The sequence below is a fragment of the Tyto alba genome, unplaced genomic scaffold (assembly GCF_018691265.1).
Source record: "Tyto alba isolate M040663 unplaced genomic scaffold, T.alba_DEE_v4.0 Super-Scaffold_20, whole genome shotgun sequence".
Classification (NCBI taxonomy): Eukaryota; Metazoa; Chordata; class Aves; order Strigiformes; family Tytonidae; genus Tyto; species Tyto alba.
In genome coordinates this window covers 6,210,489-6,234,302 of record NW_024881283.1, presented here as the reverse complement: position 1 = coordinate 6,234,302, position 23,814 = coordinate 6,210,489, and the positions used below count along the sequence as shown (strand labels likewise).

Genomic DNA, 23,814 nt, shown 5'->3' with positions numbered 1-23,814 from the left:
AGAAACAGGAAATCCAAGAGCACACCCAGGTCACAGACCAGCTGCCTGGAGAACCAGCAGAAGCTCACCTTGCAGGATCAGGTGGAAGAAGCTGCTCAGATCTCAAGTTCAGCCTGAGGGTCCCTCAGGACCCCGCTCGGCGCCTGCCGCGGGTTAAGGGCAGCGAGGCATCGCCCCAGAGCCACGCACCCCAAACAGGAGCACATGCAGCACAGGTTTCAAGCGATTGCATTTATTCACCCTCAAAACGTTTTACATCCAGACCCCTTCCCCAAGCTCTTCTCCTGAGAAAACTCCACAGAAGGGACAGTTCTTCCACGCAGAGTGTTTAAAATGGGAGCTTGGGCAGCACCTGGAGCCAAAGAAGTTCCCTCTCCCTGAGGAGCGTCTGCTCCCACCTGGGGGAGCTCACGGCTCGGGAGGGAGCCAGGATCTGGCTCCACAGAGGTCCTGCTCCTGGGGGAGAGGGCTGGAAGAGACTGAAGTCTTGCACCGCATCACCGAGACCCTCAGGGACTGGCTCGGCTCAGCTCCACACTCTTAGACCTTAAGAGGAGATAAAAAATAATCCAGCCTGAATGAAGAGCAGTTGGACTCGGCCTTGCTTCAGATTTCACCCGGGTTAAGGAATTCCCCACCGTTCCCTCCCTGCCCTGGGCAGTGGTTTTGGCTAGCCCATGCCTGGCCTCAGCCCCATATCCGCAGGATTCATCCAGAAGTCTCCAAAGAAAGGCGTCATCACGGACCAGGCTGCGCTCAGAGGGCTGGTGTGGTGTGACTGGTCTCACCCCCACTCTGCCCAATTAAAAACCTTACTAATGAAGTCAATGATTTCCACCTGCAAAGCCCAGATTAAGGACTGGCCACTTCCAGCACAGGCACAGTCAGCTTGAACTGCCCTTTGTCCCTCAGGACTGGAACCCACTCAAAACACCAAACACCCGGCAATTCCCCACGAAGGACACTCACGTGCTCCACGTCACAGCTTCCCCACGATTCGGGCTTTAAGGGAAGCAAACTGAATCCCTTCACCACGGACAAGGGCTCAGAAGCTCTCAGCCTTTTCCACTAACTGAGCAATTCCTGAATAAAACAGAACCACAGGGAAGTATTTTTAGTCGATGGGTCACTGTACACTAGGAATCATGCACCAAACCCATCCCAAGCAAGCCCCAGCCTGCGAATTTTCACAGCACCCCTGCCCTCTACGCCCAACATCCGTCCGTTCTCTTGACCAGGGGGTTTCACTCCCACCCCAGCCCTCCCGAAGGAGCACAGCCAACACAGCCTGTCTTCCAACTGGCCCCTCTCAGAGCAGGACTGCACCGGCAAAGAAGCTGAGACCAGTTTGAATTTTATTTTTCCTCCTTTTTCGACCACAAGATCGGTATTCAGATCTGATGGGAAAGGGATCTGGAGGGACAGGCTGGGGAGCCCTGTGGATGGCGTTACAGCCTCACCTGGGGTCTGTCCGGCCGAGCGAGCTCCGAAACACGAGGCAACCCTGGAAGACATCACAACCCACCCCCAACATCAGCAGCAGGCTGCAGACTCACGAGTACACATCACTGACACACCCCACCCAGAAACCACGAGCGCTGTGCGAGGAGAAACTCCTAATTCCTGAAAATACATATAGGAGGGGTGAGTGACAGCAACAGGCAAAAGAGGCCCAGCAGTCAAAGACCTTCCCGTTGCTCTTGCATGTTGTTGGAGACCTGCAGCTATTGCACGGAGCTACAGCTCTTGGATAAACATGCAGAGTCACCACCGAGCTGATCTGGCAGCTTCAGTGTCAGATGGGGCAAAAGCAGAGTGATCTAGTGGTTTTGGATCAGATTTCCTTCTCAGTTCTGCCACGCGTCCAGCCCAGCGATGCTGGAGAATGTCCCCCCTTAAACCACCCATACGTGATCTTGACAAAGCAAGAAATTAAATCCTTGTCTGCAGGGCGTAACCCCGAGCAGGATCCACAGCACCGGGGGGCCGGGAAGGCGACCAAATTCCCAGCGGAAGGGGAGAGCCCCGAGCCCGGATCGCCCATCTCACCCGCTCCGAGCAGAGGCCGTCACCAGCCAGCCCACCTGCTGGCCTCACCCTCCAAGCCAGGACACTGCCGGGGAAGAATAAATAATCTTGAGCTTCAGGTCAATGACAGAGAAAGTCTTAAAACAGCAAAGCCGGGATGCCTCCCACCTCTTCTTGCACCAATCCGGACCCCGGCAGCAGGGATCTGGGGTAGCTGCTCTCTTCTAGCTCCCCTTCACAGCACCCCCACCCGCAGCCAAGGCCCTGCGATGCCCAGACACCCCCCCCCCCCCCCCGGCCCGTGTATTTTCCCGAAATGTTGCCGGACAGTTACGGAGGCTCAAACTGCGCGGCGACCGTCGAGGAAAATCCCTTCGCTCTCGGCTCCTTTTTGACTGCGTCTGCCACAGCACCGAGACAGACGCAGCTTCGATAGGGCCCCTCCGCCCGGCTGCCGCCTCTCCCAGGGGGCGTTTTTCATCCGTCCCGCCGCGAAGCGCCGTCACTCACCCACCCGTGGAGGCCTCACGCCGGGCCCGGCCCGGGAGGCAGGGTGGGAGCAAGGCCGTGCCGCGGCCGCGCTGCCCTCCCCGGCCCATCGGAGCGGCCCGAAGCGCCCCCGCCCGGGCGCGGAGCCCGCAGGGCGCCGGTGTGGCGGGGCCGAGCGGCGGGAAAGCGGCGGGGGAAGAGCAGATGGCGGCGGATTGTCCGGCTCCCCGGGCCCACCGGAGCCGCCATCACGGAGAGAGGGGGCCGCAGCCCCGCGGTGGCCTTTTAGAGGGCAGCAGCGCAGGCGCTGATTGGCTGTTGCGGCAGCGCCCTCCCGCAAAGCCCCCTGGGAGTTGTAGTTCTTCCCGCCTACAGCTCCCCCATCCGCCATGTCCCCCCACTCCCCAAAGGATCAGCTTGCCCCTCTCTCCCGACAGCAGCAGGGAAGGCAGGGGAAATCCCACCCGCAAGCAGCAAAACCGTGATTTGCAACACAACCCTCCCCCCGCCCCAACACCCCCCCAAACTTGCACTGGGGGGGTTGAGCTGCGCTCCCCCCGCAGCACCTCAATGAATCTCCACTCTCCACGGCACAAAGACAATTCCTCCCTCTTCCTCCCCGTATCAGGGGTTGCACTTTGAAAAGGTGAACGCAGCAGACACATTTTTTCCTATTCCTTCCTCCCTTTTGGAAGGTGGGGGGGGGGAACTGGGGCGCAGGGGAGGGAAACACCCCACCCTCAGGGAATGGAAGGAAACTTCTTGGAAACAAAAGCCTATCTGCCAAAACAATACCTCTGTCAAGTTCCTGGCTCATGATCCATAATCAGTGGAAAGGATTTAAGGTGAGAGCACCTGCCAACTGGTTGGTATGGACTGCTGAAATTCCTGCAGGTACTGATGCTGGAGCCACAGCCGCCTTCAGAAATCAGGCTGAAAAGTCCAAGACTGATTCCTCCCCTTGAGCCCTGGAGAAAGCACAAAAAAGATGAGGGAGAACGAGTTAGTTTTTCATCTGTTCTGCGCAAAATTCACAGATGAAAACATTCCCAGTGATCAGGAATTGCCCTTTCAAGCTGGTAACCCCACAACAAATGCCAGATTACCAACAAAATCAGCCAGGCACCCGTTGGTGCAGAAGTCTGGCAATGAGCCCCAAACCTTGCGCGGCCAAGCTCTTCTAAACCCAGCCCTTGTCAAAGCTGGTGGGGACAGGTTACAAGCAGCTGGTCCCGTCCTCCACCTCCTCCATCTATCTTGTGGTTGCTTTGCCAAGTCACGAGGCATTCCTCGGGCAGCCCGGGTTCTCCTTGGCACTAAGACCCATGCAAAGGTAACCTAGAAATCTCCCTGACAAATCCTAGGGCGGGACAGAAACTGGGAGCTCACTGTAGCGAGAAAAAACTCTTGGCAAAAATTCAAACCTTAGTAAACAACGCCAACTGGGGAGAATCCCCAAAGAGCAATACTGAAAACCAACAGATGCTCAGTAGACCTCAGCCCATCACAAAAAGATGGGTGGAGATCCAAAGAGGAGCAGAGAAAATCCCACTGCATGTCTGCGGTCAGCAAAACCCTGATGAAACCTCCTGGTATGGCTGGGAGCCTCACATCAGCCTCTTCAGTAGCTGGAAGAGGCTGCAATTCCCACCACCAGACAGGTGGGAGCAGACAACCCGCGGGGAAGCACTCCGAAAAACTAACAGTAAGGAAAAGCAAGTAGGACTTAGTGATCCAGGTGGGCTGCTGTGCCTGCAGCTCCTCGGGGATCCTGTGTGCTGAGGGGACGAGACAAGCCCTGGCCACACACAGCTCACAAGCTGTATTGCCGTAACTGCCTTATCTACCATTGCTTTGACCCTGGAAATTTTACAGCAAAACCAGCATATCGTCTGAGAAAAACTGTGTACCAAGCAGCACCCCCAAAACCCTTCTTACAAAACTGACTGCAGTTGGTAGAACCATTTTCACTGGGAATACCTGCTAAGGAAGAAAAGCATAGTAACTTGAAAAAAAAAAAAAAAACAAAGGAGATATTTTCTGAAGAGACCCTCTAACCAAGCAAAAAGGTAAAGCAAGCTTTATCAGAGTGACATTTTCTGAACTAGCTCTATCAGTCGCTACTGCATTTAAAATTCATACCCTGTCCTACCACTGAATTAATTTCATGTCTAAGCAAATCCCAAGTTAAATCCAGAAACTGGCGTATCCAGTATGCTTTACAAGATACACTGGGAGATAGCAAGGCTGGAAGGTAAAAATTCCTCTCAGATCTTGTTCAGCAGAAGCTGGGGATTAGCAAGCTGGTAATGAGAAACTGAGTACGAAAGACTGGAGTCAAACATCTCTGTTCCTCAAAAGGGATTCAGAGTAATACCTAAGGGCGTTCGGTACTTCTTGGTGTGTGGGATATGAACCCGTCTCCTGAAACCCGTTCAAGTAACAGGAATTTTCTCTAGTCACAGACACATGGAAAACATCATCGCTGGTCCCCACCAGACCCCGCAACCCATACACGGGGCTGCGCTGGTACGACCCCCATTCGCTACAGAAATGGTTTCAGACTCCACATCCAAGTGAGAGCCGGTCAGAATTTCTCACAGGCCAGCCCCAATGCTGACTGTCAAGCTTGTAATTAAACACATGTTAATGGCAACAGGCCACCCCGCAGCCTTGCAGCTTACGCTTTGGAAATCACCACTTCATGCCCAACAGAAGTAACGCCCACGTCTTTCCAGCTCTGCAGTTGGCTCGACATTTTTCAGTCTATGTAACTCAAATGGTAATCCGAGAGTCCCTGCAATTTAGAGTAATCTAAATTGGATCATCATATTTTCAAGTAACACAGTAGGAATGTTTGAGTTGTTCTTGTAATTACTAGTAAACATTGCATGCTGAAAGGTAGAATACTTCATCATCTCAGTTGCAGATTTTGATGCAATTTTCAAGAATTACATAATCCCAGTAAAGTGTGATATTATCTGCCTTGGATTTCTTGCCTTTAGCACATAAAGATAAAAGCAGAATTTACCTTACTACATGGAGTCCTTGTCTTTCATCTTGTGTTACACTAAATGGTAATTAATCGGGGCTTTTCCTGTAGCCATCCATGAGAAACAAAATCCCACACTCTGTTTAACTTGGATTCCAAAACACAAACCCTACAAAATCCAGGTGACCGGCTGTTTTGTAGCTCCACATAAAAGTTTCCTCTGTGCTTCAGATGCTGCAATAATGGCCAGGAGCTGAAAATGAACATTAAGATGAATAAGTGATACACAACAAAAAGTGCAAAGAGATTAACAGGTCAACAGAACATTGGCCAAGATTCTTGCAAACAACCCCAAAAGGCTGGCTCACACATCAGGGGAAGGTGGCCCAAAGCCTCATGTCAACGTCCCTCCTAAAAGGAAATGCGTGAGCTATTTTAAGCTCTGCGGCCCCAGTAAAAAACGGGCTGCAGCAGGTAATCTTTGCTGGGCTCTGCACTCCCAAATTGTTCTCCGCGTAAGGGCCCACGGGTTGTGTGCATACACAGCTCTCCTAGAAACCAGGGGATTGTGATGGATCGGACTAAACGTTACCAACCTCTAATGGCCACAGAAAGAAAAGCAGAGACTAAAATGGGGTGCTGCTCTGCGATAACCTGCTCCACTGTCCCTTACAGACAGACTTAGCAGGACATGGCTTATCCATGCACTAGGAAATATTACACAGGACAGCAATGCTGGCCAGCCTTAGAATAGCAGCATAAATTTGTATCGATAAAGTGTGGCTTCAGGTCACCTCCCACAGCACATTAGGGAGACCTGCATAATAACAGCTAGGATTTGGGGGGACAAGGAGAGAAAGGTCCAAAAGAGGAGCATGAAGGGCATACAGGGTAGCACGGTTGCAGACAGTAACAGAACGATCTAGAAAGCAGTTAACATCAGAACATAAAACCCCCTTCTTTACATCACCTCTGAAACGCCATTCTGTTCAACAGGCACTTTTCAAGAGAGGCATCATCTGAGCTGACCAGCTACATCAGAAGGAAAAAAGCACTCTGCTCACTTCCACTTCTCTGCTGCCTCTGAAACACTACCAGCACAGGCAGGGGACATTCATTTCCTTAAATTCAGAGTAACTGAAGGTTAGGACACTGTTAGCAGCCCACGGCACAGTCAAATGCACAGCAGGAGGAAAAAAATCACAGCAGATGAGAAAGCAAGGGTCCAGTAGTCCTCCAGTTTCAGTCGTTCCAAAATACACTAACTCCAGGATATGTCACCATTCCCCTCATATTCACAGTGCGTTAACCATTGCAGTTGATAAAAAGACCGCAGACTGACAAATATATCATAATTATGGACACAAACAAAGGTGTAGCAGAAGTAGGCTTTATGAAAGTATTTAAATTTTGTGGCAAATCTGGGTATCAACATGGGCAGGGAGGCAACTAAATGCTTTGCAGTAGCAATTTCAGTTACCAAACTATTTCTTGGATAGACATTTATTACAGGTAGTTTATCTGTTCCTATTTCTCAAAGAGTTTAAGGCACGAAAGCCTGAAAAGGGCTTATAACATGTACATAAGTGCTATTATTTTCACTTCCACCTCTAATGCAACATAATATTAGCTTAAATATATTGCTTGTCCATCCAGCTTATACAACATCCAGTAGAAAACTGCTTTCCAGGTTAGCAACAATTTGTTGCACAATATATCGATTGGCTTGCTCTGACCCGTTTTTGCTGCAAGATCTTCAGCTTCACCATATTCACTCTGACAGGACAGTGGAAGACGCTATGAAATCTTAACATCTCAATGAGACCATCACGGTGTGTCCACAAAGAAAAAAGGCATGGTGCACAAAATAACATTGAAAGAAGGTGGCCGGTAAAAGTGTTTTAAACTGCTTGACTGATGGGGCATTATTTCCTCATACACAGGTGGAGAAGCAGGCCAAACGTGTGAAAGATCACCAAGTAGAAGGCATCGGTCTGTAGTAGTTTTATAACGCTCCTTTCTGTCTTTACTCTCCAAAATGCTCTTCAGGGTAGATTGCTTAAGAAGACCAAGCTACAAACTTGCTAGCTCAAGATCACAGCTTAACATAAGCTTTCATCTACATGGTTCTTTCCCATGCTCAAGTTACAGCAACCTTACCCAGTCACTAGAAAGCTTTTGAGACATTTTAGCGGTATCCAACAATGATTTTTTAAAAATAACACATTCATGAGAGTTGGATCAAATGACTGAAGACAGTTAAATGGGCAGCAAAACAGAAAGATGGGCAGGAACCAAAATGCAAAGGGTAATTTTACTTAAAAGACCAACTTTTTTATTGTACGTTGGAGTAGAGTCTTTCCCCTGTGCCATCTCGTTGAAAGTTTATAAATTACAATTCCCAATAAGTATTAAGAGTTCATTTCAAGACAAAAGGAATAAAACTGTTGCAGTTCTAACTTTCACCATGAATAAAAGTTACCATGATGCTCCTACGATACTCATTCTGTACAGGAAAGGCCACAGTCCTCCTGTACTTCGAGTAACAGACCTGGGTGGTGACAGGGCCACCCCTCACTACTGCAGGATCCAGGTGCAGCATAACAGTCCGGAGCGCACTGGCGGGCTTGTCACACAGACACAGTGCCTCAGCAACGAGGCTATAACACGGCTGGAATCTCTGACGAGACAGTGTCCAAAGGCTGCCAATGACAGTCCATCAAGGCATCGTAGAGCTCTTCACTCTGTTCCATAAACTGTTTATTTGCTTCGTGGACGTCTAATTGAGGTGTCGGATCTAAAGGAGGAAAAGACAGACAAATAGGTCACATGCCAAACCTGTGAGGAAAAACCCCACAAACCAAATGTGTGAGGAAAAACCCGCATGCCCATAAACATGTTAGTTGCATTAAATCAAACATAGGGGGAGTCACAAAACATTCTCAGCACTTGCCCAATCACAAACCTGACTAGATCTAGTAAATCTTTCTGCAGTGCGGTGAGAAATTACATCCAAATATGTCCCTCTTTCCAGTGGCGATTGCCCCCATAGCAGAGTCAACAGAGAGAACGCATACCTGCACCTCGCAGCCCAGTGTAGCCACTTAAACTGCCAAAGAAGGTGGGTTGGCACTAAGGCACCGGACTGCAAAGTGGAGGAGCGGAGGCGCAGGCACCCGTTCCGTTCTGCTCCCTCCACTACAGGGTCAGAGTGGATGGCTGGGGACGGTAGCGTCCTACGCTGCTGCAACAAGAGTCACCAGAGCTCGTCTGCCAAAGCCTCGAACATCTCAAAGCATTTCACAGTTAGTAACCAAAGAAGTGCCAGTGACACCCAGTGAATTACGTTATGAACATGTCCCCTATTTTACAGTTGGAAGAAACGTCTGTAAAACATTTTGGAGCTGGACAGCAAGCCAGCGAGTGCAATTCTGCTGCTACCAATGCACACTTAACATTTCACAATGATCGACTCATCGTATTCCCCAAACCACTTGTAGGATGTAGAGCTCACCTAACAGCACCCACAATCTAAAGCCCAGGTTATCAGAGGAGCACGATCACACAGGTTAGGAAGTGACTATCAGAGTGCAAAGCAACTCGCTGACTGAATGGGAAAAAATTACAAAACCCATCAGGAATAAAATGCGTGTGAATACATTTGGGTTTAGCTAGCTCATGTAACACATCGCAGGAGAGCAGAATTAAGAAAAAGAAATGACACACTGGCAATACTTTATTTCAGTTTCCTACAAATTTCAACATATTAATTTAATCAATGAGAAAAAGACACCCCAGAGATATTCTAACTATAGCACTAGTGTGTTAGTTTCAGAGAAAGGAAAGCTCTCCTGTAATGCTTTTAAAAGCCATTATGGGCTTTCTCATTGACATCATTACTGATACCTATGGATCCTGTAAAGGATCCAGCTGCTTTCTACTGTTAACATGTGATTTTAAAATCCTTTTAAAGAGAAGAGTATGATACACTACATCGTGCATATTCCACTCAAGACAGAAATTTGGAACTGCCAGTATGAAATTAGTTTTTCCTGCATCAATAAATGAAAACTGCTTCCGTGTATTTCTAAAATCCCAACATAGTTTAGTGGCACATTTCAAGCAATGATGGCTACAGCAAATATTTTATCAGTGTGCTAACTGATATTATTTCTTTTTTAAACTAAAAGCACAGTGAAGTATCCTGGGCTCTAAATTCCAAGATTTTACAGAAAACCAGAATATCTGCACTGTTTTTGTGGCATACCAGAAAAAACACTAAAAATAGGATAAAAGTTGGAGTACTATAGAAGATTAAAATCTCAGTGCTAGCGAAGTCAATCAGTTTCAGTCCTGACAAGGTTCACACTAGGAACAGCAACTGTAAAATAAGGATGCAATTGCGCTAGGTGATAGTGACCCACAAATTTTTCCAGACCTCAGATTTACTCAAAGATAAAGGCATATTATACATTGAAATTAAGTGCTAATTTGAGAAAGACTATCTCTAATCAGTGCAGAACAAACAGACAATTTCAATATAGAATTCGAGAAACGTACCTTCCAATGCATCCTCACCAACTTCTTCATATGTCTGCAAGGAAAACCAAACTCTTAGGACAGCAGATATTTATCTTTTCTTTCCCAAACATCACCTGTTGATCACCACTGTCATATACTGATTTTTATACCTGACTGATTACAACAGAATTCTTCAGTCAAAAGCCCCGTGTTCCACTCTCAACAGACTCCATGGGGTAGATCCCACACTAAACTTACAGAGATTCTTACTTGAAATTCCTATGGTGAAGCTGGGTAGCTGTCCTGATCTGCTCTATCCTCTAAAACAAGGCTTGTGAAGGGCCCAGAAGGCAGTTTTAGCACTTCCCCTCCAACTGCCCATATCAAGAGAACCCGTCTACCGTGACAACTGTATTAAGAGACCCTTTGTGTCCTCCAGACCTTTTAATCCCTCCAGCCCCAGCAATATCCCCCACATAAGGCAAAAGTACACACCAGGGGCTGCTGAACAGTTTTGCTTCCTCATCAAGTAGCTAGATTAAGACCCCAGAGCTTGAAGATAAAATGTGCCCATCACCATTTTGTAAGCTATGTTGTGTTTCTGTGCTGACAGATCACTGAAGAGCAAGTACGTCGCACTGTCCTACCTGCATTGTGCTCTGTGTGTATCCATACTGGGGATAGCTGTAGCTGTAACTGCCTGTGTTCTGGTCATAGCCCCACTGGGCATAGTAGTTGTGATATTGTTGGTAATATTGGTTATAATTATAGTTGTACATCTGATTGTACTCCATTGGTTTCACGCGATTACTTAAAAAAATAAAGTAGGAATAAGTTGCAAATAATGCAGAACAGTTATGAAAAAAAAAAAAGCAGTGAAATAGCTTAAGATACAATATGGTACAGAGAGAAGGCTTAGTCTAACATGCAAATTTCAGTCTTCAAAATATATTCACTATTTACTGCAGCAGTATTTATCATTTGCATATATTTGCAGAAAGAAAGATGTGGTTTAAATTTAACACCCTTTTCTGTATTCATATTCATCTTCATTAATAAACATTGCTTTCATTCTTTATAAGTTAATTTAGTATCACTTCCTAGCTTTGGGAAGAGTTCAGGACTATGAGCCTCAGTTTAGAATAGTCCTAAACCACGATCCAGATTCTTGGGTCCCTTTTTCCTTCTGATAAATAGGATGAAGTTAAATACTCTGCAGCTTCCTGAGAGAAGGTACTGAGTCTTGCTTTGCATGAAGAGTTAAAGACTTAGAGCCTTGCAAAAGAACTGGGGTTTTGTTTAGTAAGAATGGACAAAAACCTCTCCCTTCTGCCACTATCGTACAGAAGCCTGAGCAATGACTGGTTGTCCCCATTCTCACTGAACTGGATCTTCAATGCACAGAGTTGGAAAAGCTCATGAAGTAAAAAGGACTGCAAGTGATTAAAAAAATAAACTTAAATAGCCTGTGAGCTGACTAAAATTCACATTCCCAAGGAGCTGGGAATCCCATCTGATTATCAAGATTTGAAATAATGAGATGACAAATATTGTTTGAAAATGAAAATACGTCACACAAAGCTATGTCTAATGATGAAATTAGTGAGAAGTAGGAAGAAGGAAACATCAATCTTCTCACCACGATACACCCCCTTTTTCTGCTTTTCTCTTCCTTATCCCCCCAAGACTTCTGAGGTCACTGAAAATCTAAATATTATTCAAATAGGGAGCAATTACTATTATTCGTATTACCCTAGTGCTACGAGCCCCAAGTCAGACCAGGATCTCATTGTATCAGGTTCTGAACAAACACAGAAAAAAAAGTTAATCCCTGCCCCAAAAGACTTATATTTAGTAGACAATATAAAAGAATTAGCAAGGTAATTGAGCTTTGCTATCCAGAAATCAATAAGCAGATTTAGACTATTTCAATTTAATGCAAAGGAACATATACTTTAAAAAGAATCATATTTAAATACAGTGTGTGTACATGTGTGTGTATTTAATAATGTATACAATTAAAAACAGTGTAAAATGCTTAGTCTTGATCTAATGTTATAATTGTTTTGAATTCCTGTGCATTCTGATACACTAGCTACTTTACTGTATTCTTGGGTATTCCTTCACTTTGTGATGGAAACATCCAGGAAATGTACCCAAACCACTAAGACACATTTAACAATACAATGTGATTGATTTCACATCACAGTGCTCTTATATAAACATCTGGCTGCTCTTATACTCACGCTTTTGGTATAGCCACACTCAAGCGTACAGGTTTAGAGCCCAACCCCACAGCTCCTTGACACTCTGTCAGTGCTCTTTTCTGTTCCAGTTCATCCGTGAATTTCACGAACCCGTAACCTCTGCAGAGATACAGAATAACTGATATAAAACAAACAAACAAAAAGCCATGCCACTTTTTAAAAAATATTTACAGTGAAGTCAAAATTGGTTTTGAAAAACAGAGCAAATGAGACACTTTCATTAAGGCTCTCTCTGCTTTTAGCAGAGATTAAATGATTCTGCTTTCCAAATGCTTTTGCAAAATGCTTGAAACTGTACGTCCAAGCTTTGGCAGTACTTTCAAGGGCTTCACAAAAGTAAAGTAAATGTTGTGCCAGTGGATTCTGGGGAAGGGAGTTGGCACAGGACATGTGGAAATGCAGGAACAGACAGTAGCAAAGCCTCAAATCTATACTGGGAGGATACAGATAACCTAAAGAGTTACAAGTCAGCACAAGATTGACAAGGCACAGGCACTGTTTGTATCTAAAACTGCCCCTACGTGAAGGAAAACATTGCTTTTCTATAGGATCGACTGAGATACACTTTCCAGTCACGTCCTTTTTTCAACAGGAAAATATTCCAATAGGCTTTCTGTTGTTCCTAACAATGGCATGGCCCCATCAGCATTCTCAACAGTGGACCTGAAAACAATCTCTTAATGTCAAGTTGCTAAAACTTGCTCTGACAGCACAACTTGAACAGGGATAGCACACAGCCAGCAACCCCTCGCCTCTGTAGCAATCCTTTACTGCGGTGCTAGCAGTACTGTACGTCAGCCAGACAGAAAATATTAATTCCCCTCCAGCCCCAAAGGTCCTTTGCGTGGGATTCTGATGCTGTAGTGAGTCAGATGCAATGCAACAGCATCCAAGAGGGCAGTGCCAGGATCCCAACATGGGATGGGCTGCCTCACGCAGCAGAAAGATCAAAGACTTAGGTGTGGGAGGTAAAGAGGAATCCATCTAGGTGAAGGAAGGAGTTTGGGAGGGAAAGGGCTTGTCTACCTGGGGAAAAGAACGAGCTGTAAGCAAGGGTGTAAATTTACAATGTATTATCTCTTATGTGGGAACTCTTAAACACCGACTAACATGCTATTTTGAAAGTGGCATCACCTAGTACTCATAGTAGGTTCACACTGGAAGCTATCACTGAGCAGTTCGTGCACCATAAAATGCAGTATCTCGCATAGCAAGCTATACACACAAGTCCAAATATATATTTTTATACATATATGCATGTATGTATGTGTACTCCTCACATACAGAAGACCAAATCAAAGCTCAGGCTTATCTATATACAAACTGGACAATTAAGCAAGAGCAAAACTCTCCATGGGTACACATTCTGTTCAACTTTTCTTCTGTAAAACGACTGTGGCAAATTAAATCAATGCAAGTCAAGTTTTAAGTCAGTTTAAGCCAGTTTTAGGTGTTTGCACACAGAAGAGTTTAAGTTTCTAAGCTGCCACAAAGACTGCTGCAGCCTTTCAGATGGGACCAGTATGTAAGTGAAACTGGGAATATCTGCAGCTCCAAAATGGAGATGGGCAGATAAAGAGTTGGATGTAGCATACAGGAACAGATGTTGGGTGCAGCAAGGGAGACTGTCCAGATTGTCCAGACATTTAGCTTTTTCACACTGATGGCTAAGCCAGATTTTAGTACAGAAGAAAACACACCTAGACATTGTTTCTGTGTGGCCAGGACCTCCCTGGCAGACATTCTGTCCTGTCCCTGCAGTTAGGAGAAGCCCCTCAGCCTGCACCCTCAGCAGAAAGGAAAGAAGCAAGCACAGCACTCTGGCATCAGGCTCCAAGCTCCTCTCTTGCCTGGACAGGAGACGCTGGGAGGACGCCTTCCTGATCTACCAGCCCTGGCTGGAAGGGCCAGGGCTTCACCAGCCACATCCCCAAGTCCCAAGTTCCTCTGTCACATCACACTAATGCTTGCAGTTGCCTCAGCTTTGAGTAACTGCACAAGTCACAACACAGCCCCTGGCAGCAACACCCCAGCACTGCTAGGAGACAGAGCTGTGCTCTTCCCAGCAACAGGACTTCAAGTCCCTGCTCCTTCCCCACTTCCCAATCTCCGTTTCCTTGAGGTCTGCACTTATGAACAGTTCCCAAAGCCCAACTAATGGCCCAACCTGCATCACCCAACACCTATTTTGTAGGCAGAGACTGAAGCAGGTGCAGCAAAACAAGAGCTGCTGGGTTTACACCACTGCAGAGGAGGAGGGACCCGGAGCTCACGCTGGCAGTGTCAGTCTCAGGTGAGGTGGCAGTAACAGCGTGAGTACTTAACAGCCAGAGAGTGACTGAGCAGCTCTGCAAGAGGTTCAGGTTGCACATGAAGAGGAACTTCATTACTAGGGAGCCCTGGAACAGGCTGCCCAGGCAGGTTGCACTATCTCCATCCTGGGAGGTTTTCCAGGCTATGCAGTTCATAGCTGACCTGATGATCTAGTGTTGGCAGCAGTCCTGCTCAGAGTGGGAAGTTGGACCAGAGACTTCCAGAGGTTCCTTCAAACCAACATGTCTAAGACTGAGAAACCTTATGTGAGAAAGAGGGGAGACCTACAGCCACATTCTAAGTCTTATCACAACATTCTCATAGGTATTACATCAGAATATTGTTTCACTGAAGTCATGTTCTATTTTGAAAACAAGGATGCTCACCAACTGGTCCCTCTTCTAGGAAAATACAGTTTCGTTTTCTGCTATTTAGAAAATGTTTAAATAACATTAAGAAATCTGTTTTTGGCAAGACATTTCCAGCAAAGATGAACAAGGTGGCTACTAAGTACCTGACAGTGAATCATAGCTTTGCCCTACCCTACTTGAAACAAAAACTTGTAAAGCTGTCACAGGAATGTACAGTCAATAGCCTATAGACTGTAAAGGCACAAATCCATCTGAGAGTCCAGGAAGACAGTGTTTCAAGATTACTCAGACATTTTTCAGCATTTTCAGAAGTACAGTAACATACTGCCAGCACACAAAGGGCATCATACTGACAGAGGAGTGACAATATGCTGTGGTGACTATCAAAACCCAAGCATACTGCAGACTGAATGTCCAAGAACATTGTATTTTAAGATTATTAAAATCTGAGATGACAGAACTACTCATTTTCCCCTGCTGCATTTCATCTTTCCTGTTGCTGCATGTGAAGTGAAAGAAAAGAATGAATGAAAGATGACTTACTTGGATACTCCTGCCTGGTCCAAAACAACTTTTCCACCTCTACATGATGGATAAACTTTAACAAAAAATTCATATAACATGCCATCATCCACATCAGGAGTCAGGTCTCCCACAAAAAGTGAATATTCTGGACTAAAGAAATAAAAAGAAAACTTCTTAAGTACAATCATACCAAAAAAAAAGAGGCATGCTGAGTGACAACTTAAATTTAGCCTAAACGTTTGACTTCAGAGAAAAGTGATAATAAAAGACCGTTTAATGGATACTTTAAAGTGTTGCCAGCGAAGTTGCTTGGGTGACTAAAATTTTTATTGACACCGCTTTTTTCAAGTTAATTCAAGCAGCACAACCAATTTACTCAATACTGTTTTTTATTTAAAGATAATTTAATTTCTTATGTCTCACAGGATGCCTCTGGATTTCTAACATGGCAAGAAAACATTAATGTCTCATTTATAGATTTGCTATTTCCAATATATTGATTTAAGTTGTATATAATATATAATTATCTAATAAATATTATATATAATATACAATATAAAACATAGAACATATATAGCTATAATATATAATTATAATATAATATAAATTAGATACTTTGATGCTACAAAGTTTATATACCTTAAAAGACACTCCTGACAAATCTGGTGTGCCACACAAAAGGCAAAGCATAAAACTGAGAGGCAGTCTAGTTTATCCTCCCTCTGCTACAGGCAGATGATGAACTTGTGGGTTTACATATTTTGAATACTCTTAGCAAGGCAATTGATAAAGAGACATTAAGCAGGCAAAACTAATATTTAAATACTGAGCATTTACCTGTTATCAGGCTGTTTTCCATATGTTGCATAATTCAATTTAAATCGCTTCGCCTGAAACAAGGCAAAAATGAATCCATACATTCAAATGTTCTCATGTGGATCCAAACAATTAGGAAAAATTACAATAAGCTGATTTTACACAACTTTCTTAATGCTGACAGATGTTCTATGCCATCAGGCCAGCCAGTTAAGGTACCAAGGACAACATTTTTATTTGATGTCAGTACAGCTATAATAATGACAATCAGCGAAGAACCCGCACTGATAGGTTTGGCCTTTCCTTATTTCAACAATTTATAAAGCTAGCGAGAAACCGGTGAACCTTACATAGCACCTTAGTTTTTGTGCCTTTAAGGAAGACTGGAAAACAGAGGTACTAGCAACAAATATTAAATGACTTCTAATTTTAAGGTCTTAAAATTAAATGACATCACAGACCATTGGACATTTGTGGTTTACATGAATACTGGCAGACCAGAATCCGTCACACTGGAAAATGGAATCCATCCCCGAGTCTGGAAGTATGGCTAAATACTTTGCTCTGAATGACGTGCTCACTATTAACATCCAAAATTAAGATTTTTTTGAAAGAATTACCTGTCATTGGACACTGGAGGCATCATTAAACTTTGCACCTTATTTTATTTTTTAAACAAGTTTCCTAGGAGCCTAGATTTGTGCCCACTGGCACATCTGGAGCTTCCCACCCCCATCCAACCAGGGTTCAGCAACCTGTGCCCAACTCACATTTAAGTCTAGACCAAGACGTGAGGAGCAGCTGATCTTCTGCCTCAAAATGTCGAGGGTCTCAATCCCATGGGCATTCTTATACAATGCTTAGCACACAGTGACCCAAGCAGGCTCACCGCAGGGTGCAATGGGAATTGCTATTTTCTTTGAAACATGTCTGACAGAGGAAGCAGCACAGGGTTGCACTCCTTTACAAGAACACTCATGTCCAAACTCACCCAGACAGTGTAAAACCTAAGCTGGATCCCCTCGTCAGCTTGAGGGACCTCAAAACCATTTTTCTATCACCCAACAGGCTTCCAAAGCAGATATCCCTCTGCACTACACAGTGGCACAGCGAGAATTCAAGGGAATTTGGCCAAAGACAGCAAGCCTACGGTGAATCCATAACCTAGAGATTGTGACATTTGTTTAGTAGAGTGGAGAGCCTAGAGTGCTCCTGTACCTTGTATGATGTATTTTCTTCCCTCAAAGATAGCGTAAATAATTATTGGGAAATAGAGCAAAGACTTAACTCTAGGCTATAATCATGTTCTTTGCATGCTTGCATTCACTGCTGCGCAGTGGTACACAACTCTTTCTGTGGACCATTTACAAGCTAACACAAAATTCAGATTCTGCTTTGAAGCACTTTCATCTTTTTTTGGATCTCACTCTTCACTGCAGTATTTTTGGTTTAAAATCAATGAGATACCTGAGAGTACTTCCACTCAAATGGGAACTACGGACACTAATTCTCTAAAACAGAGACAGCAACAGCACCATGGCACTCTGTCATTCCTGTGGCTGCTTCAGTATTTAAAAATAAATAAAAGAGTGAGCCATGCTCAGTTTTCTGTAAACAAGAGAAAACGTGTCTAAATGCAAGAGATGAGCTGGACAGTTGCCTGCTGAGCGCACTGATTTAGGCTGCCCACACTGGACCTCTGTCTGACATCTGTAATTCTCTCCATGTGTTATGTAAAACATCTCTCTACACAACACCGCACTTTGGACTAAACTGTGGAGAAAGCCGTATTCCTGAAACCAGATTTCAATTATTATAATACTCCTGGCAAGAGCTGCTCTCTTTCTCTCTCTAGTGACTACAGAAGGCATCTGGGAAGATTAGCATGCCTTAATCATGGACTCTGATTTGCATATTAAACAGGACAGGTGAAACAGATCCCTCCAGGCCTCTCATCTATCCCTTTTAATGGGGGACGCCATCCTCTCAGGCAGGTTGACCAAATAGTTCAGCCTGAACTTCTTAGTTTCCTACTCAGGGTATTAACTACACCAAAATAGGAATCAATTTACCTTACTCTACCACACCATACTTGAGGTGATTCTAGAGCTGCCTTATGAACCAGTCATCCTAGCTACCGCAGCCAACTTCTGTGGGTACAACGGACAGCTGTGTCAGCCATCCCATTTTAATCTACTACACATCCGAGTCAACATCCTAAAATTAGCCTCTATGACGACTATTCCTCCTCTTATTCCTAACTACCTAGCTTTTATGTATCCGAGACATGTTACGTATTTCAGTTATAGAATGGTCTAGCTCTTTCTGCACTGTAAACAGGTTTGAATAACTTTTGTTTGCTAGGTGCCAAGAATAATGCAAGGCTTAAAAGTCATGCTTCTCTTGCAAATCAAAGCTACTCAAAACTCAGGGTGAACTTGCAAGTTCCTCTTGTACACATATAACAACATACACACTGTAACAAATTAATATGGAACTACAAGCAGGGAGAGGCAGAAGGACTGCGGTAGGTATACTCAATCTGCTCTTTCCTTGCTCTTCTCTGGTTTGTCATTAGTCCAACTTTGGTAATAGCAGAAAGGCTCACCACAGCATTTCTATATCTGGATTTTATCCAGACATTCACACAGAAATCAGTGGGTTTTCTGAACAATTTTCCGAGCAAGAACATTAATAGTTTTATGTTCATTACTTTAACTCTAAAGTAAAGAAGAATCTCAGTTTGCTAACTGTTGAATTTGTCTGTAATCATTCAAAATACAGATTCCACACTACCTATCCTTCTCATTTTGGTTTTCAACTGTCTGATTTCATTTACTTACCGGTGTAGCACCAGGAAGCGGTTTCCCATTGATTTTGTGTAAACATTTCTCTGCAGTAGCTAGATCTGCAAATTCTACAAAGCAATAGCCTGCTGGAATTCTGAACATACGACACAGGAGAGGAGAGAGAAAGATTTCAGATTTAAAACACATTTGAGGAGGAATATTACATTTTTAGATAAGTGGTAGGAAATTTTCCATAGTTGCAATAGTTAGAACATTTTCTTTTTCAAAGTATAAACATTAGCTACCAAAAAGAAGTTAGCAAAGTAATCTTGGATCTCAAGTAAAGTGATAGCCCCTACTTACCAGTAAGTCATGTCAACAAAAGCACACAGAAAATAGTTTTGCTCACCATTAGTTTTCTTCCTACTTTCACTGACTCTAAGTTTTCCCACCCAAGTCTAGACAATTTAAAACTGAAATGACAACATTTACAAGAATGTGAAACTACTTTATTCTGCATACAGTCACTCACTTTATTCCAAATGAACTCAAAAGGTTCTCGTATTGCTCTAAGTCAGACTTCCCGCCTCCGCCAGCGCCACGCAGCTGCACTAGTGAAGCGATTAACACAGACTAGTCACTGAAGCCTTCAGCCCAGGAGGAGTAATTCCCAGAAGGACTGTATGGCATATATATGCCACTCTGAATGAGTGCTAAAGCACTGCAGGATGAGGGTCAAACCTTGCTTTGTTGATGTGGAGGTCGAAGAGCCAGCAACTGTCCTCACCATTGCTATCATCAATATACCCATACTGTTGGCAGCAACGGTGAAAAGCTCAAAGGGAAAAATCCCTCTAATATGGACAGGACCACAGCGATGCCATGCAGAGGGCAAATGGTTCAATCCAAATGCACTGGTAGAACAAACTGAGAACAAGCATAAACAGTTACCCTGTCAACCTGTTTCGAATGATTTTTACACTCAGTACAAGCTCTCCCATGGTGGCAAAGGCTCTTGAAACAAAGTTTTCATCCATATATGGCTCCAGCTAGAAAAGCAAAGAAAAAAAAGTTAGACCAGGGCATCTACAAAAAGGAGAATATATGTGTCAATGTCACCCTAAGCAGTTAAAACATTATTGAGAAGTATTTTACCCTTACACTTCAAAAAGAAGACTCATTTAAGAGGGTCGATGCCACTCAAAACCAGCAGGCATGCATGAACCAGGCTCAACAGTCTGCAAAGTGGAACCCAAGAGACAGCATGAATTTCAGAGAACAGGGAGCTTTCACAGAAGGACAAAAGCCACTCAGAAACATACAGCAACAAACTGAGCGTTCACTACACAGAGCAGGGGATAAGGAGATGGCAGGCTCCTCTGTATGCAAACGGAGGCTGGGCCAGCGCTGTCGGTGCACAGGCGCGGCACAGCCCGGGGTGCCACGACAAATGGGCGGCATGTGTCAGGTAGCACAGAGCTGGGGCAAGGGTTTCCAGAGCCGTGTCTACCTCAAATACCCGGGGAGTTACGCCGGGCAGCGCTGGGAGGGGTGACCTCTAACCGCGTCCCGCAGCAGGTCTGCGCTTTGTCCGGCACGTGGGTGCACTGGCCGTGTTTATGTTGTAGGCGAGAGGGTGGCACTGTGCATGTCACAGTGTGTGTGAAGTGCAGGGCAGTGGTACCGTGTGAGCGAACACACCGGAGGGCAGGTGTCTGTACTGAAAAGTATGAAACGACACTGCAATTTGGAGCAAATATATGATGAAGGGACTGAGGGTAAAGGATGTCTCTCTGTGTAATAGAAAGCGGAGGAGGGAACTAACTGAAATTAAGGTTTTGTCCAATACGCATACTGATGGAGAGCACTGCACATGACAGCTAACACAAGGCTGGGCTGTGGGGGAAACATATAGTTGTATATATATAAGTATGTATACCTGTGCAAGTAAGACAGATGGCCTTGTGGTAACTGACAGCCCTCGAGCGTGTTCGGGTGTCTGTCAGGTACCGGGCGGCTCCGTCACTTGTGTGCGTGACAGAATGTGCAGACCTGTGCAGCACCTGACAGTGGGTGACCATACTGCACTTGCACGTGCAAAAGGTGGCAGGTGCCCTGCGGAGGTGTGAGTGTAAAGCCAAAATGACTCGGTTACATGTGCCAGAAGCAGGAGGCAGCACTACTCTGTACAGGCATGCCATGCTGAAAACACATGCAGAGGGTGATTCTGTGGGCTGTGTGTGCAGGAAAGGCAGGCTCATCATGGCAACAGGTGACTGTTGCTTAGACATATGTATGTGTGTGTTTCAAAGAGCCATGGCCTGCTTGTGAGTGAGGTGACTGAAAAAGAAGATGGGCTTATGGTAGAGATGTGGTAGATAACCCTTTGTGTGGGTAAAAGAAAGAGACAGCAGACGCTGTGGTGTCTGCATGAGTGTCAGGCAGTGGAAGAGCCCCTGATGTGCCAGTGTACGTGTGCAATGCAATGGCAAACTCTGTGGGTGTGCGTGTGTAAGAGAGAAGCATCCAGTGGGATCGTCAGGGAAGTGCTGGGTTGCGTGTATGCACACACACACGTGTGAGAGTCTGAGGAAGACTACAGGGTGCACGTGTGTGCGCAAGCAGGACTATGCAATATGCTGGTGTGAGTCTGTAAGAAAGGGGCTGGAGAAAGATGTGCATGCAAGTAACAGGCAATGTAGAAATTGTGATATGCTGGTGTAACTGTGTATGTATATGTAAATGCGGCTGTGTACAAGCGTGTAGCAGGCAGCAAGGACACTACGATGCAGTGGTGGGATTGTGTATGTGACTGTAAAAGTGGCAGACAGCGCAGACAGTACGATACAATGTGAGCACATACATACAGGCATGTGTGGGGGTGGCAAAGCACTACAACACGCTGGGTGTGAGTAGGAATACGCGAGCGTGTATGAAAGCGTGTGAGTACAGTGGCAAGCGGTGAGGGACACAGCTGCACGAGCATGAGGGTGCACGCAGTGTGTGTGAAGGGCGGACAAAAAGGGGCACTGTGGGGTGTGTATCACTGTGCGAGCGTGCCCACGGCAGGCATGTAAGCAGGCAACGAGACACCCTGGAGTGAAGAAGCATCTGTGAGTGTGCTACCAGGTGCACATGCAGGCAGGAATGAGAGAAATACTGGGGTGTGTAAGTCCTTATGAGTGTGCATGCATGTAGGAGAGCGCAAATCCTTATAAGCATGTGAGTGCATCCACAGGTGTGTGGGGCAGGTAGCGAGGGATACTCTTAGATAGGTGCATACAAGCATGTGGGCGCAAGAAAGCACAAGTGCGTGAGCCTAGCAGCAGAAGTGTGAACGTGTGAGTGTGTAAGTGAGTCAGAGCTTATGACCACGAGCAGGTAAGTGCCTACAAGCATGTGAGCACATAAGCCAGCACATAAACTCTAGAAGCATGCAAGCGTACAGGCTTGTGAGTGTGTGAGTGCCTAACAGAGCATGGCCATGGGAGTGTGAAAGCATGTCAGTGCCCACAAGTGTGCCTGCCCACCAGTGTGAGCACGGGACGCTGGTGTAAGTGCCACGAGTGTGTCTGTGACCCTGGCTGGAGGCAGGCAACGAGGGTCACTCTGAGGTGGGGTGTGTATATGTGTGTAACTGTGTCTGTGAGTGTGTCACTGCTCACAGCTGTGCCTGCCAGGCTCGGTCAGCATCTCCGAGCGTGCACTGGTGTGTGAACCTGCCAGCGTGCCGAGGAGAGAGTGCGTGAGAGTGTCAGTCAGCTCGGGAGTTTGTGTGTGTGTCAGAGTATGTGAGGGCCCGTGAGGCTGTGTCAGTGCGGGGGGGTGTCAGTCAGTCAGGAGCTGTGAGGGTGTCAGTCGGCCGGTCGGGGTGAGGGTGCCGGTCGGGGTGAGGGTGTCAGCCGGTGTGAGGGTGCCAGCCGGTGTGAGGGTGTCAGCCGGTGTGAGGGTGCCAGCCGGTGTGAGGGTGTCTGCCAGCCAGTGCCGCCCCAGCCCGCGGTCGCCCCGGCGCCGGCCGCTGCCCCTCCCGCCTCCCGCCGGCCAGGCCGCCCCGCTGCCCGCCTCACAAAGCCCCGCGCGGGTCCCGGCCGGACACTCACGTCCCCCATCCACAGGCTGGCGGCCATGCTGCTCCCCGCAGGGCCGCGGGGCGGGTTCAGCGGGGCCGCGACTCTCGCCTCCCGGCCCCGGCCCCGGCCCCGCCGCCGCCTCACGCCGAGCCCGCGGCCCGCTCCGCCGCCGCGCTGCCCCGCCGCCTCCTCCGCGGCGCCCGGCGGGCGGAGAGAGCGGCGCCCCCGCCGCCACGGGCGCCCCGGCCCGCGGCAGCGCCCCCTGCCGGCAGGAGGAGCGCCAGTGGCGCGGGCGGGAGCGTGGGGGGGGGGGGGGGGCGGGTGCGTAAAATGGAGGCGGGTTTGAGGAGGGAGAGGAGAGTTGGGGTTTGGGGGCGCGGGGAGGTGCCCGGTGGAGGCCGGAGGTGAGGGGAACGCCTGGGTGGAGGGGGATGAGATGAAGGGTCTAGGGCTGGAGGCAGGGAGGAGCTGAGGGGGCGGTGAGGGTGTGTGTGGAGGGAGGGATGGAGGGGTGGATGGAGCAAGCGGAGCCAGGAAGGCAGGTCAGGCCTGGGTGAGGCGGTGTGGGGGGACAGGAGGGCGGGGGAATGGGATGGTGAAACAGGCAGCCGGGGCAGGGGGGACATCGCCATC

At 46.6% G+C, this 23,814-nt stretch overlaps 1 protein-coding gene and 4 non-coding genes across 7 annotated transcripts; all 5 read right to left on the bottom strand.

Moving 5' to 3' along the window:
- Positions 1-216: 216 nt before the first annotated feature.
- LOC104355517 (tRNA selenocysteine 1 associated protein 1) lies at positions 217-23,375 on the bottom strand. 3 transcript variants are annotated; one of them, XM_042793767.1, is made up of 16 exons: positions 23,212-23,375; positions 20,273-20,349; positions 20,063-20,160; positions 19,166-19,265; positions 16,344-16,396; positions 15,525-15,656; positions 12,277-12,396; positions 10,678-10,840; positions 10,070-10,103; positions 6,480-8,306; positions 5,549-5,762; positions 3,313-3,485; positions 2,050-2,113; positions 1,461-1,504; positions 970-1,083; positions 217-546 (listed from the first exon to the last, which is right to left on the bottom strand). In XM_042793767.1, the coding sequence occupies exons 3-10, from the start codon at positions 20,146-20,148 to the stop codon at positions 8,170-8,172; spliced, it is 825 nt and encodes a 274-aa protein (XP_042649701.1). In that variant the 5' UTR covers positions 20,149-20,160; positions 20,273-20,349; positions 23,212-23,375; the 3' UTR covers positions 217-546; positions 970-1,083; positions 1,461-1,504; positions 2,050-2,113; positions 3,313-3,485; positions 5,549-5,762; positions 6,480-8,169. The 3 variants fall into 3 exon arrangements, with proteins under 3 accessions (XP_042649701.1, XP_042649700.1, XP_042649702.1); XM_042793766.1 differs by lacking the exon at positions 20,273-20,349; XM_042793768.1 differs by lacking the exons at positions 217-546; positions 970-1,083; positions 1,461-1,504; ... (2 more) ...; positions 5,549-5,762; positions 20,273-20,349 and adding an exon at positions 8,587-8,753 and having other exon boundaries at positions 8,204-8,306.
- LOC116963988 lies at positions 680-750 on the bottom strand. The gene has a single exon (XR_004408494.1). It is a non-coding gene; the product is annotated as a small nucleolar RNA SNORD99 (small nucleolar RNA).
- On the bottom strand, positions 1,305-1,422 carry LOC116963986. Its single transcript, XR_004408492.1, has one exon. It is a non-coding gene; the product is annotated as a small nucleolar RNA SNORA61 (small nucleolar RNA).
- On the bottom strand, positions 1,632-1,762 carry LOC116963985. The gene has a single exon (XR_004408491.2). It is a non-coding gene; the product is annotated as a small nucleolar RNA SNORA44 (small nucleolar RNA).
- LOC116963984 lies at positions 2,328-2,472 on the bottom strand. Its single transcript, XR_004408490.1, has one exon. It is a non-coding gene; the product is annotated as a small nucleolar RNA SNORA16B/SNORA16A family (small nucleolar RNA).
- Positions 23,376-23,814: the final 439 nt, after the last annotated feature.

Bases quoted from the DNA above. Each gene is read 5' to 3' on its own strand.
- LOC104355517 (XM_042793766.1), bottom strand. From the start codon at position 23,238: ATGGCCGCCAGCCTGTGGATGGGGGAC. The intron at 15,657-16,343 runs GTAAATGCTCAG...TTATTTCTTTAG, and splicing joins GGAAAACAGCCTGATAACAG to TCCAGAATATTCACTTTTTG. The intron at 10,104-10,677 runs GTAGGACAGTGC...TTTTCCTTGCAG, and splicing joins ACACACAGAGCACAATGCAG to ACATATGAAGAAGTTGGTGA.